This window comes from Microplitis demolitor, chromosome 5 (assembly GCF_026212275.2).
Source record: "Microplitis demolitor isolate Queensland-Clemson2020A chromosome 5, iyMicDemo2.1a, whole genome shotgun sequence".
In the NCBI taxonomy this organism is placed as follows: Eukaryota; Metazoa; Arthropoda; class Insecta; order Hymenoptera; family Braconidae; genus Microplitis; species Microplitis demolitor.
In genome coordinates, this window is record NC_068549.1 from 16,602,035 (window position 1) to 16,621,160 (window position 19,126).

The 19,126-nt window shown below is 30.7% G+C and overlaps 1 protein-coding gene across 1 annotated transcript in view; it reads left to right on the top strand.

The window, feature by feature from the left end:
- Positions 1 to 8,663: 8,663 nt before the first annotated feature.
- The window catches only part of LOC103577584 (G-protein coupled receptor dmsr-1), a 47,917-nt gene continuing 37,454 nt past the window's right edge, over positions 8,664 to 19,126 (top strand). Inside the window, exon 1 of the mRNA XM_014443544.2 lies at positions 8,664 to 9,686. Coding sequence (XP_014299030.1) covers positions 8,702 to 9,686 — 985 coding nt within the window. The 5' untranslated portion in view covers positions 8,664 to 8,701. The remainder of the gene's footprint in view (positions 9,687 to 19,126) is intronic.

A 19,126-nucleotide genomic window follows, 5' to 3' on the forward strand; every position in this document is an offset into this window, starting at 1 on the left:
CCCAAGTTCACTTACTTATATGTCGCCACGAACAATACTATTTATTTTAATTTTCGGTTCCGGGAATTATATACTTCGGATAGAAAACCCAGAACAGCTTATAGAAAACTAACAAAAGCAAAAAAAAAAACATGAGGAGAATCAAAAACATAATTTTAAGAACTTGAGAGTAACATAAAAGACTAAAACTTTGACTCGGGATACAATTAATCAACCGCGAGTTGCCCTCCAAATCAGGGTGAATACGCAATATTTTCGCCGAAACCAGGAAAACGCCGAAATTTGACACATAACAAAGAGAGCCGAAGATTACGATCAGCTATAAAAATTTAATGAAGTTGTAATAATAAAAAAAACTGATTTAAACAGTATTGGTTGTAATAAAACAAGGAGAAAGAGTGTATCGATTTAGTTAATACAGAGATTAGCAAATAATTGAATTATTTGTTACAAAGACGTAATATCCAGATATTCAGTAAATTACGACAGAGTTCAGTCATGCTTAGTTTTGAGTTACTCCGTTATGGATGAATGTATAAGGTGGTTGCTATCAAATAAGAGCTGGTTGATTATTTTATTTTATTTATTTATTTACGCTTTCGGCAATTTACAAATTTGTACTTCATTTGCGTTCTCCAGTGCGAATACCAAAGAACTACAACAAATAGCATATGAGCTTTAGAAATAAATTACTAAAAAAAAAATAACAAAGTATTTGAATATACTAAACATTCTTCATTTTTGGATTCAGATTTCCCTCTAGTTACTTGAATTGACTTTTTGAATTAATTAAGAGATCCACCAAAGAAATTTACATTTTTTGAGTATTCATTGACTCGTCCAAATATTCTATTCCTGAGCCCGTTTTGTATAAAAGACTTATTGGAGTATGGTACTTCTAAAAGTCTATTTTCTGGAGAATTAATCATATAGTTTACTGCCTTGAAACAGAAGGTTAAACCTGTTAGTACGCGTCTTTCGGATAATTTCATGACCCCCAAACTTGTTTTCACATCTTCAGCATTCATCACTACACCTTTTGCCTTCCAATACTTGACTATACACTTGATGAATAGATTCTGGATAGCCTCCAGTCTTTCAATGTGTACCGCATAATGCGGTGACCAGATAATCGTGCCATATTCCAGTATGGGTCTGACTAACATTATATACAGTTGTCTCAATGTTGACAACTGCTTAAAGCCTTTCCCCAGCCTTATTATACAATCTAATACACTTTTCGCTCTTGCTATCACATTATCCACTTGACTGGTAAAGTTTAATTTATTGTCAACTAAGATGTCCAGATCCTTCATCACTGTTAGTTCCTCCAGACGCGAGTCGCCAATAGTATTGCGCTTGATATTTTATGTTTGCACCTCGTAAAAAGACCATAACACCGCGTTTCTTGGTGTTCAGCACCAACCGTCTTTTACTGCACCACTCGGATAACTTGAAAATGTCCTTTTGCAATATCCTCATATCTTGCTCGTTTTTAATGACTCTGAAAATCTTGATATCGTGAGCAAATAACTCATGATCGGACTCCAATACCTCCGTTATATCGTTAATGTCCAGGATAAAGAACTTTGGACCAAGATGTGATCCCTGAGGCACTCTAAGCATCATATGGTCTGGATTCAATGTTTCCTATTTTAACTCTGAGAGCTCTGCCTCTCAACAGCGACCTAAACCACTTTAATGCACTATCTCTTACTCCAATATCCTCCAGGATTCCTATCAGTACATCTGGCTCCACAAGGTCAAACGTCTTGCTAAAATCTGTGCATATCGTGTGCACTTCATAACCTTTATTGATGACATCAAGGACCTTATTAATGTATGTGTACAAGTTGGTCACCGTTGATCTTCCACTTACAAAGCCGTGCTGTTTACTAGTGACTAAGTTTTTGATAGCATAAGAAAACTCCGGAAGAATGAGCTTCTTCAACAGCTTAGGTAGATTCGACTGAATACACACCGGTCTATAATTCTCGACTTTTTAGCTCTATTTTCAATTTTAGCTCTATCTCCAGTCTGATGTATGGGTACTATGTGAGACACTTTCCAACTCTCAGGAACCATTCCAGTCTTCAGTGACTGATTAAATAAGAAAGTAACAGGTTCGCATAAACCTACTGCACACTCCCTTAGCACCAGATTCGGTATCCCGTCTGGACCTGCTCCCTTATTGACATCCAGCTTAAGTAATCCGTTCAACACATCATCGTATTTTATTTCGAAGTCACTTATATCTACTACAGATCTACTAGATCAGTTTTGCTTGATTTAATACGTACTCCGTTCCCCCTCTCTTCAGCAACAGATGCAATCGGTTCCCCTGATCATTCTTGAAGGTATTCCAAACACGTCGTTTTTCTTACTTCTGACAAAATTCCAAAAACTCGCGGCATTTCTGTTAACACTTGACTCCGCTTTACCTACATATAATTCATAGCCCATTTTGCTTAAAGCATTACAATCCTCCCTGAGTTTTTGAAACGAACGATAGTCCCTCTTCCTGCCGAATGCTTTAAATTTGTAATGCTCTAATCTCTTTTGCTTAAATTTCCTTTTTAGCTCCTCTAGAAACCAATTTGGGAATCTTGAGTGTCTCCTCACCCCTACGGGAACATAATGTTAAAAACCCTCCTTGATGACAGCATTAAAGTATGCGACCATTTCATCTACATTATCCATTTGATATATAGCTATCCAGTTAATCCTAAGTAGGTAGTTGTTCAATGCACCAAAATCAGCTTCCTTAAAGCAATAATATGTTTGCCTTTCTTCCTCGTTAACTGTCAGTTCAGTAGTCACTCTCAGAGCTGGATGATAATTATCTTTCGATATAAGTGGAGCAGTTTTATTTCCTATAACCGGAGTATTCGTCCAACATGAGTCCAGCAGACTCCCCTTCGCATTTAGTATTATACATTATTGTATTGCACACAGCCTTGAAGAGCAAACTTCTCCAGTGTTAGTGTTTCGATCCCAAGACAGTTCTCTTCTCTTACTCCCAGTTTAACCTCATTGGCCATACCTGGAATGTTATAGTCTCCTATAATTATTATTTTATCATTACAATACCTGAGATTGATATTAGAAATTTCCTTCATACGCTTATTATAAATCTCCCATGGTGAATTAGGAGGAACATACAGACAGCCGATTATCGAAGTTTTATTACTACACTTTATCTTGACGAAAACCTGCTCCAATTCTTCACTTGTCAATTGTATTGGTTCAGCTTTTAGACTTTTTTTCACTACAATAAATACACCTCCTCCCCACTTATTATTGGTTCGGGAATCCCTTTCCTTTCTAAAAATGTTGAAAACTCTATCCACTGTTAATCCATCTCCGATAGAATCTTTTAACCATGACTCAGTAATGCATAAAATTTCTGGTATTGATCAAGCTGATTCAATCATAAAATCAATAAGTTTTGTTCGAAACCCTCTAACATTCTGATGATGAATCAATAGAATTTATTGTGTCCCTGAACTCATCCACTCCTTCCAAAAATTTTTATTTTTACTTGTTATACGTGGGAGTCCATTGATAATCCTTATAGTTTGATTCCCATCCGGCTCCTTATATATTTTGTCTCTTAGACCAGCCAGCTGATTTTTTTGAAGTTTGGTTAGATCAACTTTGAATCTTACACCACTCCCCTCCTTCGGTTTCACTTTTAGTAATTTCCTGGCTAACTCAGGTTTACCAACATCTACAATTCGTGGTCTTGTCTTACCAGCTGCAGATTTGCCGATTCTAATTACTTTGCCTAACGTTTCCTCCTGCCTCAACGCCTCTCTTACTATATCAAGCACTGCCATTTTGTCATCTTCTTGCCTGCTTATTCCATCAGATTTTTTAGACTCTTGAACGTTGAAGGCGATCACCCTAGAACTACGTTTTCCTCTCTCGTTCATCTCTGATATAATGTTATCCACCTCACCTTGACCTTCAGATGCCAACTTCTTCACTTTATTCTCCAGCTCCAAAATCCTGCCTTTCCTTCTATACCTCCAAGTACTTTCTTCATATCTGACTTGATACTCTCCAGGTGTTTATCCATCTCCGATTTAAAAGGCATAAGATATTTTCTGAACATGTTGTCCATGTTCCTCGCTATCGAAGCCTCTAGCTCAGTCTCAGGACTCTCATCAGTGTCAGAAAGTGTATAGCTAACCTCACTAATACACTCATTACACTTCCATTTATACTTTTCCTTCCTGATTCTATTAATTATTACATTAAACTGGTCCTTACTAAACCCTGCACATTTACTATGGTACCAATTTTCACAATAAGAACAATGAATACTTGATAAATTTTCTTTTATTCGCACTGAGCAAGTTTTGCATGTCACCTGCTTACCCGCCATCTTCAATATTATACACTGTAAAAAATTTTTTGGACCCGGTCTAGTGTAAATGACTCGGTGTAAAAATTTCGGTGTGAAAATTACACCAAATATCGTGTTAAATTTAAGCAGTGTGAATTTAAAATTTTTATACCGTCATGCGTGTAAATGTGCAATTTATGATAATTTTGCGTTAAGAAAAAATAATCACAAAAATATTTAAATATTCAAAATACTATTATATATCTATATGGGTCATTCCATGCCAAATCACTTGATTTTAAAAAATCATATTTTTTGATCCGGTTGAATTTTTTATATATTTTTGTACATCTAAAAAGACACCTAATCCTAAATTTTGAGCCCTTAATTTTCAAAAACCTTGGAGATATGAATTTTTGAAAATCGCGAAAAAATAACGATGATGTAATTTTCAGAAATTCATAACTCCTGATTGAATTGTCGTAATTTCATTCCGGCAGTGACTATTTTCTTCACGTATAAATTTAGTTTTCGAAAAAAAAATTAAAACAAAAAATTTGTTTTCTTTTTCACCGTTTTTTCTCACATTCTAACTCAAATTTCAACTTTTTTTGAAGACCGACATTTTTAATTTTCTTGAAGAAAATATATGTTTTACTAGACTGTAAAACAAATTTTTTAAGCCCTTCGTCAAAATGAAATTCAAATATCTTAGATTTTTCAAACAACTTTTTCGCATTTTTTTAATAAAAAATTCGAGTTTTTTGAAGATTTTTTAATTTTTCACCAAAATTTCACCGTTATTTCACACTATACGATCGTGCAAAGTTCTCCGAGTCCATTTTTATACCAAAACTTTTTACAATGCAGAGTGACCTCATGAATAATTGCATGCTTGTTAGTACAGGGCCAAATACCATATTTAGCTTGACGTCAAGATTGACATGTGTGGGTCATACGAGGGGTTTGTGATTCAAAACAGTTTTGTATTAAAAAAAACTGTCCCTAAACTTGTGTAAATGTCGTTTTGGCATCAAATACTTTAACAGATACTTCGTGAATATAGTAATTTAGCATCATACACAGAAAAAAAAATTTTCGATTCGAGAACCGTTGAACGATTGGTTTTTTTAAAATCGGACCGAAACCAACAATTTTCCTTTCTTTTTAATATTTCCAATTTTCATAGCGGGATTTTAAAAAAATTGAAAAATAGGCTTTAGGCACACTGTAAAAAGAGCGGTGTTAAAAATGGACTCATTGTAACTCCGCCCGGTGTAAAAATGAAATCACACCGGTGTAGGAGGAGTAATTTACCGGTGTTAAAAATACCGGTGTTAAAACGGGGTAACCGATGTAAAAGCTGGGTAAACCAGTCCGCTTGGAGAATGAACTTTAAAGATTATAAAACACAAAAAATGTCAGTTCTTTATGAAAATAAATTAAAAATATCATTTATTAACAAGTATAGTGATCGATAAAGTAAAAATATTCACAAAATAAAATATTTTAACACCAGTAAAGAATATCTACACCGGCGGTGGCGTTATTTTAACACCGGAAAATTTTTTTTAACACCGGTACAAAATATTTACACCGGCGGCGGCGTTATTTTTACACCGCTTTCGGTGTTGAAATTGAACACCGCCGATTTTAACACCTACACCGCTTGGACTTACCCCGGTGATTTTTTACAGTGCACTAATGCATCACGATCATATTGGATCTGTATAAAAATAATATATTATGTGCGTGTATCATCGAAGAGGTTTAAATCAATTATGTACACGAAATAAAAACCAGTTACATTTGATTAAAATATTTGGCAATAAATTTTAAAAAATCAATTTTTCTGAAATTGAACCGTTTAAACTAAGTTCATGTATTATAGTTACTTAAAGATTGTCAATATTTATTCAAGCATAAAAAGATAATAATTTGATACGTATACACGCAAAGAATTTTATACATCGAACAGAATTTACAAGGCGCATTGAAATTTTGACAAAACAACAGATTAAGAAATTTAAATTTCTTGGATTAAATTTAATCTGTTGCTTTGTCAAAATTACAATGCACCTTGTAAATTCTGTTCGATGTATTTAAAAAATATTTACGATATCGGTAATTTGTACAATAATTCCATACTGTCCTCAGTTACTATATATATATATATATATAACATAGTAAATTTTCTATAATTTTTTGATGTAAAAAATACCGTAAAATCCTCTGCGGGTAGTCAAACAGTTACTCAAATGGGATGAAATCTAAATAAAGATTTGAAACAAAAAAATAACCATAAAAGTATTTTGTGCAATTAAAAAAAAAAAAAAACTTTTTAACTGATTAAATCTTTATCTAATAATAAGAGAGATCTAAGTAAAATTATGACGTTAAATCGATTACTATCAGCGCAGAATACCAAAAAAGTTTCGTCTTACTCAATGCTTATAAACTTTCTACTATGACAATTAATATAACTTAATTACAAACAAAACTTAACTATATACAGCTAATATGTCTCATCATCGCATTAGAAAAAGCACGAGCCTAAACGGCCAAGGACTTACAAAAAAAAAACCCAACTGACTTGAAAGATATCTCCATATAGAAAAATTACTAACAACCTCTCTCACTCCTGAAACTCTATTTCAATACCAAAAATAAGAATACACAAGGTTATAAAAATACAGCTTATAAACAAAACATTGTATTTACGTAATTTGCGTAAATTTATATGCACTTTAAAATAGAAAAGACGATTATTTCGAGAGAATTATTGCTAGTTTTAAGAAGAGATATAATATTCATTTGAATTTATTTGATTCAATTAAATTATACAGCATGTCAGTAGGATATTCAATTTTATAACAAATAAATATTGTTCAAGCTCTACACTGAGAAAAAAAAATACTTTTGTTAAGAACATTTACTTGATACAAGAACATATATTCTTGATAATTTTCAAGAATATATAATTTTGTCTCAAGAATTCGTAGAATTGAAGGAAATAATTTTTATTTAATTCAAGTAAAGCTATTCTTTTGTTTACTCATAATATAATATCAAATTCACATAATAAAAAAAATAAATTTGATGCTCTTTTCTCGAGAAATTGATAATTAATAATAATAAAATAAATATTTTGAACGGATTTCTTGAACCAAGAAATTCTTGTTTCGAAAATAGTACTTTTTTTTCTCAGTGTATTGTTATTACAATATCACTTGAGTAAGTAAATATACACTAGTACACTGTATATTTTCAATAATGATTTATTGGATTAAAATAAGGATATAGGAATACTCATATTTTACAAAACTATTTTATCAATGTTAGTCGTATATAATTATATACACTGAAAGTATTTTTTCCTTCCTTATACTTTTATAATAACATTGAAATTAAGTAATTATAATTTTTTTTTTCATTATTAATATTGGTAATGCAAGTACATTGAAAAATAAATATTTTTGAGGCTACAAACGAAAAGAAACGAGAAGACCGCACAAAAAAATGCAAATTGAACCGAGGTTTATCGGAGCATTTATCAACTATAATATCTCAAGGATTTTCAAAATAAAAAAAAGCATAATTAAAGAAATTTATCTTAATGATTCTACTTATGACTTTCGTAACAGACATTATTGGAATTAGAGTTCACACAGAGTCATGAAGAATGGAGAATACATAATGTATATAAAATAAAAAAAAAACATGAAAAGTGAATAAGAATGGAAAGAACATACAAGAAAGGTAAACGCATGCGTCGCGACGCCGTATACTTCATCTCCGAGGCGTCGCAAAACTCATTTTAACCGCATTCGACGGCCGCGCGCGGAGCGAAATTCATTGCTTATAAGCCCTTGAGGTTTTAACTTCGTAAATTTATCAGTACACTTTTAGATTTTAATTTTATTTACTATACTTTGTGAGTAAATTATTATAAATTCGTTGGTGCAAAAAAATTAAGATATGCGAATCAATAGTATGAACAATTCAATTTAAATTGACTAAAATTTAGTGAAAAGTGAGAAAGCTCTGAACAATTTTTAAATGGAACATAATGTTTATACTTTCCGTTTCTTACAATTACATCGTGTTTTATGTAGTACATTAATTATAATTATGGTAAATCATAAAAATTTTTGAAAGAAAGATTAAAGTTTTATAAGAACTGAAACATAAAAATGTTGAGATTTAATTGATATATATATACATATATATATATATATATATATATATATATATATATATATATATATATATCATATAACAGGTTCATTAATATTTCGAAAGAATACAATTATGAATTTCACAAATGAAACATATTCACACGATGAGTCGATGTACCGGTGTGGTCCAGGTTTGGACTATTTTCATCAGGAGTACGCCAAAATTCATGGATGGGCAAGTTTGTTAGTTTGCATCTTCGGGTCAATTGCCAACACCTTGAATATAGCAGTCTTAACTCGTCATGAAATGAATTCTCCAACAAATGCCATTTTAACCGGATTAGCTGTTGCTGATTTATTAGTAATGCTAGAATACATTCCGTATGCTAGTCATATGTACTTGTATCACAGATCTAGAAAAGATATCTATACGTATGGCTGGGCAGTATTTGTATTATTTCATTCTCTTTTTACTCAAGTTTGTCATACAATATCTATTTGGTTGACTGTAACATTAGCAATTTGGAGGTATATTGCCGTAGCATACCCTCAACGAAATCGTGAATGGTGTAGTTTCCAAAGAACAATACTAGCTATAATTGGAGCTTATTTAATTTGTCCGTTAATTTGTCTCCCGGTTTACTTTACAACTGAAGTCCGATCTAAACAGGAATTATTAGATTCTTATGGTAATTTAGCTAACTTGAGTCACTATAACACAACTGAGTCAACATTTAATCAAACATTATGGTTTGTCGATTTGAGTGATACAATGAAAGCTAATAGTTTGCTTAATCTAATTAATTTTTGCATGTATAGTGTTGTGATTAAGTTGATACCTTGTATTGCATTGACAATTTTAAGTCTTCGACTCATTTTGGCACTTATGGAAACGAAAAAAAGAAGGAAACTTCTCATAAATACGACGTTAGTGAGAAACTTAGATGAAAAAATGCGCGAAAGTTCATATGATGTTAAAAAGGGAAAAAAAAAATCGTCCAGAATTTTAGATAAAGAAAGACAAACTGACAGAACTACGAAAATGCTATTAGCTGTATTACTTCTCTTCTTACTTACGGAGTTTCCACAGGGAGTACTTGGTTTGCTCAGCGTGATATTGGGATCAGGTTTTTTTCGGACATGTTATGTTAAGCTTGGTGAGTTTGCTCTTCATTTACTTATTTTGTATATACTTAGATAAAATAATAAAATAAAAAACAATACATGTAGAAACAAACTTTTGTTTTTTTAGTTGATAATTACTACACTACTATAATTACTTTTAAAAATATTTTTTTTTATTTTATCTAAAGTTGTATAAAAACAAAAATATAAATATATAAATACCCCAAATGCAACACAACAATAACAATTGACCATCTCCTCGCTGAATGTCCAAAAAACATCACAGTGCTAATAGACCTACCAAACTGTCTAAATGACAAGAACAAACTAAATAAAATATTAACGTTACTAAAAAATAAAAATATTATAATTCATTAAAAATTTTGTTATCTTGAAATTTTATTAATGTCTATCAACAAAAAAAATTATGAAATATTTTTTAAAATAAATTATAAGATACTTTAAGGTAAAGTTTAAAATCGAATTGCTTTCAAGACTGTCGCTTATTCGAAAACAGGAGAACCTACCTTCTTCAAGTGTTCAAGTGCTTTGAGATTAAATTACATTGAGTAAAAAGTTTGACGATGTATCGTCATTTTGTTATGTAAATTCACTTTGAAATATTTTAAGACTTCAGTTTCAACTTTATAAAATGTTTTAGTTATTAAAATGAAAAATGATTCATCAATTTTAAATTTTGAAGAACACTATGGAATTAATCATTAATTTAGAAAAATTTTTTTGCAATTGAAAAGTAATCTATTTCTTAATTTTTAAGATATCCTTAATTTTCTTATAAAAAACTAGAATTACTTGCCATGGGTCATGACAATAATAAAAAATTTAATAAAGTTTTTCGATCGGACATTAAATTAAGTTCGAACGCTGAGTCAGAAATGAAGGAAAAAAAATTTCTTTATTTTATATTCTTGAACATATTTTTTTCATGTCCCAACAACTGTTAACTAGTCTCTATTTATTTAAATAGGATTTTTTTTTTTTTTTTTTTCAATAAAAGTATAACCTGTAGATAAACAAACCATCAAGATCAATAGTTAAATTTTACTTATTGAAAAATATACAATTCATGAAAAATAGGAAGAGAAATAAATTTTATTCCTAGTAATAATGATCACTGGAAATGAAAAATACAACGTTTCATAATTTTTGTACGATACATAGACTAATATAAAAGAGATTTAAACATTTAGCTTTAAAATAAAATTAAATTTATATTGTGCAAAAATTCAAAACACTTTGAATTATCAATCTTGTTCTCTCTCTTTTCAAGCTCTTATACTTTTACCTACATACTTACTTATGAACGACTCGACTGTGTTCTTAAAAGAAGCTGTAAAAAAAAAAGATGAAAGAGGACTCAGGTGCGATGAGGCAAAACCCTTGAGGTATAGCATTTACGCTTCACAACAGTAGCTAGAGATTCTATTGCCATTGCTTCTTTTACTATTTATCATATTTTATTCTTTAGTACTGTAAAACTTAGCAGTTTCTACTGAATTTACTTGACTACATAGATTTTTAAAAAATTTTAAATTTATTCTGAAAAGATAGATTTATTAAAAATACATTTTTTAATAGCAAAACTTGGAATTTTATGTTTTTCACTCACTTAACTCAAAATAAAATAAATGTGAGTTTCGTGAGTGTTAAAAAATAAAAACAAAAGCAGCTATTACTCATATCAATTTCTAATTCGCGAGCTCGTAAGTAACAGCAGTATTGTCAATTATTTTATGGTATATAACTGGATATGTAAGAAAGAAATGATTGAAAATAATTTTTTTAATATTTTTTACGTGAACGAATGTATGTATAGTCAGACTACTGAGACGTGTTCTTTTTACTAAAAGTAAAGGTATAGGAATCGTGTAATAACTAAAAGGAAAGCTTTCAGTAATTTTACTCATAAAAATATTATTTCAAATCGTCACGAAAAACGCGTTAAATAATATATTTAATAAACAAAACAATAGAATGTAGTAAGAAGCAGAGTTTGAGGAACACAAAATCTAGTAAGGTCAAAGCCTTCATCATTGACATATTGTTTTAATTTATTAATTTTTCAATTAACTATGAATAATCACATTGCTCAATACTTGTTATAAATTTTTTGATATTTTTAAATGAAAACATAGTTGAATTTTATTTCTGGGTGTAAACTATTCGTTGTAAAAAAAATTATATTCCCAAGTAGACCACCATCGCTAGAATGTTTGAAAAATTTCTTAAAAATTTCGTTTAGAAAGATCGTATTTTTAGAAACGGATTTCCCTATACAGTTGTAATGTAAGTGTATCATTAAAAATTGTTTCAGGTTATTTATAGTCTAAATAACCCCAGAATCTGATTTAAACTAATAAATCATACTTACTATTTAAAAATAGCGGGTGTCAATAGTCGATACATAAAAATTCACGTGTGTCAACTAGCAGCAGGCCACAAACTAAAGTAACTTAACTTCCTTAACATACATATCAGTATATTTATGTTCACACGCTGTCTAATAATTCCATAATAAATGAAACATTTAATGAAAGATTATTAAAGCAAGAATAGTGTTGTCGAATTTATAAAAAAATAAAACTGTGTCTTCGGTGAATTTAAATTGTAATTATCGTATTTTGTCGTTTTTAATTAAAATATTTATAATTAATTTGAACCTAATTGACGATAGACTTTAATCATTTTTCATAAATTGCTGCGCATGCGCATTAGACCTGTTAATAATAGGATCCATAGTATGTCAATAGTTGGCTCTGATACTATTTTACCTTATCAATAATACCTACACCTGACATGTTGGTTTTAAATTAATATATTTTTTATTTAATTTTTTGCTATTTAAGTAAATCCATTTAAATATACAAGCCCTGACGATTTTGAATCAGCCTGGAAATAGCCTGGAAACACCCTGGGAATAGAAACACGGTGGAATCACGGTGGATCTAAGGTGGTTACAGGGTGGATTTGTGCCATTTTATCACCGTGTATACATGGTGATTACACGGTGTTTCCACGATAGTTACACAGTGTATCCACGGTGATTACGCGGTGTACGTGGAATCACGGTGGGTACACCGTGTAACCATCGTGGAATCACGGTGATAAAATGACAAATAACACACCGTGTAACCGCCGTGGATCCACCGTGATTCCAACGTGTTTCCAGGGTGATTCAAAACCGCGAGGGAGTAGAGACATCAATTGAAACGTCCAATGCAAAAAGGTTGATTATATTAATTTTAAATACGATGAAAAAATTCAAAAAATCACAGACATTCTTATAGTGTCAATAATGGGGGCTTTTACCTTATTATTCGATCATGTACATAGTTCCATATATGTGTGTGAACACATACTTTTCTTCTTAACAGCATTATTTAAAATAGTTCAAAAATGCTGCCCTACGATGTACGGTATGGCTCAATAAACATAGACGAATTGAACAGAATACAGCATAGGCTCGGATAGATCAACTAGAAAAGCACTCGGCGCACAACCGACATGGTCTGTATTCGATCCCCAGTTTAGACTGTCCATATTTTTCTCAATTTATTTATAAACTTTCCATTAAGAAGGTTCTTTCCTTATTCTACTCAATTCCCTCCTATCCTAAATTTTCTTTCCTCATAGTTCGGAAAAGTGTGGAACGCTATATGTATATAGTCCCGTAAGCGTATGCATGAATAAAGCCTTTCCTGCTTGACAGCATTATTTACAATAATTACAAAATGCTGCCGTACGATGGACAGTGTGGCTCAATGGATATAGATAAATTAAATGGAATATGGCATGGACTCAGATAATGAAGTTCTGTTCGTATACAGTTATTTATTCATGATATGATTAACAGAGGTATTGACATCTTTTATTTAATTACTTTGAAGTGACTGATATTATTGATTCAGTGAATCACAAAATGTTCTACCAAAATTGGTGAATTTTTTGCTATTGATTTAGAACATTTTGGTAATTCAATCAATTTCATCGTTAAGCCTGATGAAGGAGGGGTTAGGGGTTTTTTGCAAATTTTTTTCAGTTATTTATGTCAAATCCAAATCAAACCTAACTTGAATGACTTAAATCTTCAATTTAAAAAAGTTACATTAAAGTTAAAAAAAGGTATGCAGAAACAGTTATTGACAGTATACAAAATAGATGTAGTACATATTAATGTATTAACGAATTGAGTAGAAAGTGCTTTTGAAAACGAGTGTGATCAGTTCACGAGCGATACGTTACAATATTTGTTGCATTGGATGGTTATAAGGGTGCATAGAGAAAATTTGATTATACTATATACGATGCCAAATTTTTACTTTAGTTTGTTAGAAATTATAACTTTTATTATCTTAAATAATTATAACCATTATCAATATCAAAATTCTTAACAACATGATGGTAAATATTACTATCATTAAGGCGAGTATTAATTTTCCCATCTAAATAACACGTAAAAAAATTTTATTTTCGAAATCGATGTTAAAGGTTTTATAGAAATTTTATTCCTGCATAAAAAATCGGTTTATCGGTTGACCCTGCGAGCCAGCTCTAAAACTCCCCGCTGCTCAAGAAGCTCAAAAACATTGTTGTGAATACATTTTTTCTCCCCTCCGGGCGAAAAGCATCAACTTTTTTCCCGCTGTGCGAAACGAAATTGACGCTTTCCGCCTCCGTCGAGGAGAAAAATAGTATTGACACCTTGGGCAGTAAACAAAAAAGCCTCAGATCACATGTTTGTTGACCTCGGCTTCGCCTCGGCCAACAGTTACATGAGATCTGAGACATTTCTTACTTTCCTGCCCGAGGTGTAAAATATACTATTAAGCTCTTCGAGCCGCCATTATTACCATTTTTTCTTCAACGACATTTCTCAAAAGAATTGACCGATTGAGACGGTTGAGGCGGCAATTGACGCATTTTATTGAGTCCTAGAGCTGATTAGACTTTGAAATTGATCGATCGAGCCATTTCTGAAAATTTTGAAAAAAACTGAAAATAAAATTTTTTTTTTGTTTTGCTTTCATATCTTAGAGTCTATTTGATCGATCGATTGGAAATTTTCAGAAAAATTGATGGCAAACAAACGCTTTTGATTGCTACCTCAAACATTTTAATCGATCAGTTCATTAAAAAGATATTAAGAGTTTATATCCATACACACACACATACATTCAGACACTCGGAGATCCTTCTGATACTAGTCAAAATAGCTTCTTAGGACCTCAAAACGTCGACATGTGATGAAAACTCGATTTTCGAAAATCGCGGTGAAACCAATAACTTCCCGAATTTTTGAAAATTAATAATTTTCTTAGCGGGAAGTTAAAAATATCTTGTGCTTTCTTCGTCAATCTAACAGAAGAAATCTAAGCAACGCCGGTTAGCACTGTGAGCCAGCTCCAAAACTTCCTGCTGTTTTCGAGCTCAGGAAGCTCCTTGAACTCCAAAACATTATTATCAATACATTCTCGAGCTCTTTGAGCTCGAAAATACTCGTGAATGCAATGGTTTTTCTACAGCTTTTATGCTCAAACAAATCACGTTTCATGTTAAAGTTTGAAAATTTAAGAATCGAAAATAATGAATGAACAAACGTTTTTTAAATTTTTATTTACGATTATAGTCAATAAAATAAATGTATTCAGTCAGGAATCAATGTAATTAATTAAAATAAGGATATAAATGAGTTTTAGTTCAGATCAAAGATTTAAAATATAAAATATCCGAGAAAAATAATGAAAACGCTGTTTTTCCAATTTTTCTGTTGATAATATTATCTAAATTCAAAAACAAGTTGCATTACATTATGTGGTGATTTAGAGAGAACATAAAGACGAAGAGTTGGTATGATTTTTGAGCCACTTAGTAAGTTGTTATTTTTCAAATTTTTGGGCACTGGTACTTTTTGAACTAATCAACTGCTTCTGACGTTCGATATAGCAATCGAAGCGTTTTATTGAGTTCTAGAGCTGACTCGGTTTGGGGGTTGATCAGAAAAGTTGCATCAAAGATAATAAAAAAAAAAACTCTTTTTCATCATTTGTCTGTCGAATGAATTAAATGATTGAAATGCTGGAGGTAGCAATCGACTTGTTTTATTGAGTTTTATATAAAGCACATACACTCTAGAATAGAAACGCTCGCAAATCATTCTAAAACTGATCTGAATCATTTCCTAGAACCTCAAAACGTCGCCATCTGATGAAAACTTGATTTTCGAAAACCGGTGTGAAAACAATTGCTTCCTGAATTTAAAAAAAATTACAATTTTCTTAGCGAAAATAAAAAAAGCTATGCATCTTTAAACAATAGTAAGTTAAAAAAACTCGTCGTATGCTTGGTTTTAAAGCCATTTTTTAGATCTTATTCAATATGTACATGCCTAAACTGTAAATTTATATATTACGCATAATCAGTCAGGTCTTTGGTAAAGATTTTCCAAATACCTATTTTGTTGTATAATTTTAAAAAATAATGTGTTTAAAAAAAATTTTTTTACTTCCCGCGGAAAAATCGATGATTTTCAAGAAATTCCGGAAATTATTGTTTCGAAGCCGTAGGAAGCTATTCTGACTATTTTCAGAATGATGTCCGAGTGTCTGTATGCATGTATGTTGTAAACTCGTCTACTCAGTATGTTGTAACTTTTTAACCAATAAACCAATTGGAATGGCTAAAGCGGCAATCGAAAAAGCTTGTTGGCCATCAACTTCCTCGGGAGCTCAAGGAGCTCGAAAACAACGGGAAGTTTTGGGGCTGGCCCACAGGGTCAACCGACAGACCGATATTTTTTTTCCAAATCAAAGGAATATTTATTATAATTTAATTGATGATAATATTTCAAATGCAATTGATTGAAATATTCGTTTAAAGCTGTACTTATGTCAAATGGATATGAATTTCATACTTAAATAAATAAAACGTGGATTGCTGTTAATAAACTTCTAAATATGAACAATACTATTTATTATAGCTTAAAGCTTCTAAACATTTCCTGATGGATTTGCGAAAAAAACAGTTTAGAGATTTTTTTGTAGAGAATTCAATTATCTATACAAAACTCTGTATGTCAATTTTATACAAAAAATTTGTACATGCTATTGAAATAGGAACAAAATGAGTATTCGCTTTGGTCATGGTAAGATAAGATTTCGAGCTGATATTATAGAAGAATTTATTTTATTTCATATAATTTTATAAATTTATCTATAATTATATATTATTGTATAAAATGAGATCAACCCAAAGATTATATCTAATTTTGGATATCCATTTATGTAACATTTTTTATATTGCGTATAAATTTTTTTTTCCGGGTTATAACTAATTAATCTCTAAATCTAATAATTTTACGTAAAATAATACATTTAACAAAGAATATATTTACCAAATGAATGTAATTATTAATAATTAATTCGTTTAATAAAAACGAATAAAAATTTTTCATTTCAGGCTAACTTCTATAGGGAGACATATCAATTATGCAAGTTATAATAGACTCATATTTCTTTCAACAATGATCGAAAATATTCTGCATGGTTCAATTACACCTACATGATTTTATTCCATGCAAATGAAAAGCAAAACATATAAATTTGTCTCTTGACTATTGGAATATTGGAAACGATCAATAAACGTAACATATTGCGTTATGGAATTCATTGAAATTTGATTGATGGGAATCTACAAAATTAATTATTTTTATTATAAGTGACATAATGCGCATACGAATTTTATAGCGAAAATTCAAAAAAAGTTACTGTGTAAGATTTACAACATACAATTAAAACAAATATATATATATATTAGGGTGCTTCGTTTCCGGCGAAAGTATTTTTTTTGTTGCTCATCAAGCAAAATATTGTTTTTTATGCTAAAACAAAAATTCCTGATAAAATATCAATTGTAATTTTTTTTTTAATATTATATTTTTCAAATTATTAAAGTTACCATAATTCGGAAACTATAGACTTTAACGACTTGACTCATAGGACTTTTTTTGAAGGGAATAAAATTTCCTATAAAATTTCTATTAACATTTTTGGTGTGCATTCATTGGTTTACGTTCTGCAAGCCAATAAAGGTCAATTTCATAGGAAAAATGACTTCCGCAGCGGACATCAGTGAAACAGCTGGAATTACAGCTAAGTTACTATGGGCACTTTTGAAGAACACCAAATGCCCTACAATTTGCGACCAAAACCGCGTCGATATCATAAACCGCAGCTGACTATGAGAAAGTTGAAAAAAAAAGTAATTTAATTTACGTGTATTTTAAATGGGAAATCTTGGAAATCAAATGGAAAGTACTTAGGAGTGGAATTAAGAGCTCAAACTTGGCAGGAATTTTGTTTAAGCATAAAGAACAATATTTTGCTTGATGAGCAACAAAAAAAATACTTTCGCCGGAAACGAAGCACCCTTATATATATATATATATATATATATATATATATATATATATATATATATATATTAGACTGGGCCAAAAAATTGACTTTTTTTTTCTTCAAATTGTATCGAAATAGCTATTTTCGATACATAGGATTAAAACGTGGATTTTCGGTATGCTTGCATTAGCGACGTCTTGGGTTATGACACATTCTCAACGAAAACGAGTACATACACTGAAAAAATATTTATTTGAGCCAACTAAGATTTATTTGAGCCAAAGATATCGTATATTTGGATATGGCCAAAAAAAAATTTAATTATGAGAAATATACAATATATTTAAGTAGTTTAATTGCGTGAAATAAGTGATTTATTTGTGGTAAAGAAATGATTCAATTGCTACAAATAAATAAGGGCTTCAAATATATGTGTAGTATCGCCAAATTTTCGGTTATTTGTTACATATTTAATATCTTTACCACAAACATATCAATTACTTACCACAAATAAATGATATGTTTCCATCAAATTATAAAATTATTGCATGCCTTTAGAGCGAAGCGCGAAGGCTATGCTCTACACTCGTCTGAAAATGAAAAAACTCGATTTCGTCATTTAAATTTTCTTTTTTGAATCAACTGTCACATTTAGTTTCCTTGAGCTCGAAAAATTGTTGTAGATACATTTTCGAGCTCTTCAAGCTCTAAAATCTTATTGCGTGCGATTGTTTTTTTATGGACTTTTCAAACTCTCGTAAGTTACGCTTTATGCTAATGTTTGAAAGTTTAAGAATCGACAATCATTAATAAACAAGCGGGTTTTAAATTTTAATTTCCGATTATGTTCAATAAACTAAATGTATTGAGGCAGAAATCAATGTCAGTGATTGAAACCAAGATTTAAATGAGTTTTGGCTTAGGTCAGAGCAATAATATATAAAATATCCAAAAAAATTATTAAAAACTGTGTTTTTGCGATTTTTTCGTTGATAATATGGTTTAAACTAAAGAACAAGTTTGATGGCATTATATGATGATCAAAAGAGAAAAATTAA